This window comes from Electrona antarctica, assembly GCF_951216825.1.
Source record: "Electrona antarctica genome assembly, chromosome: 12".
Classification (NCBI taxonomy): domain Eukaryota; kingdom Metazoa; phylum Chordata; class Actinopteri; order Myctophiformes; family Myctophidae; genus Electrona; species Electrona antarctica.
In genome coordinates, this window is record NC_136793.1 from 21,071,567 (window position 1) to 21,074,622 (window position 3,056).

The window sequence follows — 3,056 nt, forward strand, 5'->3', positions numbered from 1 at the left end:
CTATCTCTTGTAATGATTAGGTGCATCAGCGAACATGTATTTCAGTCTGTAGGCTTCAGCCAGCAGGACACCCACTTCCTCGTTACCCCAGTGGATTGTGGGAAGGTTCTGAAGTAGCAGGAGTAGGCCCTGAAAGTCGACCCTGGAAAGGATCTCTTTCCGCCACTCAATAAGGAAAGCCACGCAGACATACAGGTGAAAATGTGAGAAGCCCTCTGCCTCAGCCTGGTATGTGTCCCACAGTCGGATGGTGCAGCGTAGCGGCAGTTCCCTCATCAACAAATTGTTCATCCAACGGAAGGCGAACTGCAGATACTCCACTTTACACTTCAGGAGCTTACCGTGGATGTCCTCGTCTATTCTGCTGACCAGCTCGTCCAAAGCTTTCACTTTGTTGAGAATCCCTGGCTGAGCAGACGTGTAATGGTCCTGGATTCCATCCAGTAGCTTGCTCATACACCAGAAGCTGTCTGCCTCAATGTTTCTCTGTGTATCCAGAGGAAGGGATGCCACCTCAAAGTTCTCCATGTCCTCCTCAACAAATTCTGAGAGGAAGACGACAAAGAAGGGCGTGACCAAGTCATTAATCCCCTGGACATAACCGCTGGCTGGGTGTTGGATCGCCCAGATGAACAGGATTCTCTCAAACAGCTCTTGTACTGCAGACTGCTGGAACAGTGGAATCAGAGGGTTGGTCCTAGGAGTGTCAATGTGGATTTGTTTGTACGTGTCCCTGTAGCATTCATCTGTTCTGGAGTGGTTATACTGCTCAATGAAGCCAAAGTACTCGTCTCTCTTCCTCTTCAGTACCAGCTCTCTGTGCTCCATATTAGTGGGCAGGTAGCCAGAGAGGAGTCTCCATATAATCGGCCGGACTTCTCTTGGTATGCCTGACCAGCTGTGCTTCCGGAGTTCCTCCAGGTCAGTGGTGGGACTGGCGAGCAGCTGTTTGAATTTTTCCAGGCGGCTCTTTTCTCGCACAGCCATGTTCGGCGCTCCCGAGGCAATCTGGTCGGAGATGCGGGCGACCTGTGGGATGATGCGAGACTGTTGCTTCTGCACCGTGTTGCAGACCAAGGATGTGTTGACGTGGTTTACCTTTGTCATCTCCTCTTCCGGTACCTCCTGGCAGTTTGGTCCGTCTGCCCTGATAGGGTCCAGTCTGTCCGATGTGTCCGGTACACACAGCTGCTGCTGCTGAGAGGACTGGTGGTGTGTTGAGTGTAGGCCTGGTGGCAGTGCTGAAGGGTGGACAGGGGCACTAAGGAAGTCCTCATCCTCATCATCTATGCCCCAAGCATAATTTGTGCTGCGGACAAACTCATTGAAGCTGGAGGCTTTCTTTGATTTCAGGATCTTGATTTTGGGCTTCAGTGTGTCTGGAACCTTTTTGTTTCTATTCCCAAAATCTATCCTGTACTCAGTGGTCATACTTCAATGGCTCCTCAGACTGACACTGAGCACAGTGGTCTCTCGTACGAATAAAATAGGGGAATGGTCTCCGTGTTACAGTGACATTGTGGTGCCATGCACTCTGCCCTTGTGATGTGACCCCACATTGAGAGTCCAATTCAACACTGTGGGTGACAATGTTATATTATGGTATTTACGATGATGTATGGTCTCCCAATATGACCGAATATGGAGATGAGATCTATGTGTGTGCCTCTTCATATGCCCAAATATGGAGATGACCGACAGAGGTCGTACTGGTGGCCTCTATAAAGTAGGCCTACTAGAATAGGTACTGCAAAGTGGTAGGTTTGAGTTAACAATGTGGGCATTCTTGCTATGGATTTAACAGCAACAAATAACTAATAATTATCTACCTATATTAATAATCTTAAAATGTCTCTGTCTGTCTGTCTGTCTGTCTGTCTGTCTGTCTGTCTGTCTGTCTGTCTGTCTGTCTGTCTGTCTGTCTGTCTGTCTATCCAACTCTCCATCCATCCATCGATCCGTCCATAAATACCAACATGCAATAGACTTGACTCAAGTTGACTGTTATGACTGCAGTATGTAGTTTTAATCACATGGGGGCGCCAAGGTCCTTAGTAAAAGAAACACGTCCCTGGTGTAGCAAGGCTAAGTAAACAAGGATAGGACTTTTGGAGCCCATAATCATTTTAATAATCTTTCATTTTCCCGAATTGTTCATATAATCTTGTAAACCCGGCTCACATGCATTCGATCGAACAATGTTCGATCATGGAATGCATTAACGTCGCTTGCACACATATTATTTATATTATATAGCCTAATATAAACGGGCGCACATGCATCAGAACAGCTGATTCTCAACTTGTGGCGTAGTAAGTGACCACAGACCACCACTGACTGACTGGCCAGTGGCCAACAGACAAGGTGGGCTGGACAGTCACAGACTCACAAAACTAGTGCATGGACACGCGTTTCCATTGATTTATACCAGTGTAAATGGTTGTAGAATGGGGCCCCAGAGATTTAAAGGTAAAACAAAACGTCGTCAAATGGGGGTCCGTGCAGGGCAGGCTGTGCCCTAGAGTATATAAAGGCTGTGCCCTAATAATTCATATCAAGTCAACCCCCCCCCCCCCTTTTTCCCTCACTGTATATGTTTATTTTCCCTTTTTACCTCCTTTATGATGAATTCCTGTTCTGTCCTTTGTCTATATAGAAGTGTCTATTTGTACGTCTCTAAATGTTTTTGATGAATTGAACATGGTGGACCCTATTGGAAACAAGTGTAATGCTTAATTGGGTCGTCCACTCACAGTTAACAGCCTTTGTATTGAGTTTGTGCTTGAAATGTACTGTAATTCTGCAAACTGTTAATACATTTTCAATCAATCAATCAATCAATCAATCAATCAAAAAACCATTGGGCGTATATTGAAATTGAAAATGAAAAAGGTTGAGAAAATCCCCTCTATTGTCCTGTCCTTCTTTACATGGCCTTGATTGTTGGGGGAGGCAAGCGCAAGTCTAGTGGTGGGAGGATGATGGCTGACGTCACGTCACCAGAAAAATGTCCTCCATCCATACATATAGGTCCGCACGCTGGACATGAACCTGGA

The 3,056-nt window shown here is 46.3% G+C and overlaps 1 protein-coding gene across 1 annotated transcript; it reads right to left on the reverse strand.

Annotated features, from left to right (window-relative positions):
- Positions 1–1,431, reverse strand: LOC306934335 (TBC1 domain family member 22B-like; the record flags this gene model as incomplete). Its single annotated transcript, XM_079516904.1, has 1 exon — positions 1–1,431. The coding sequence occupies one exon, from the start codon at positions 1,429–1,431 to the stop codon at positions 1–3; it is 1,431 nt and encodes a 476-aa protein (XP_079373030.1).
- Positions 1,432–3,056: the final 1,625 nt, after the last annotated feature.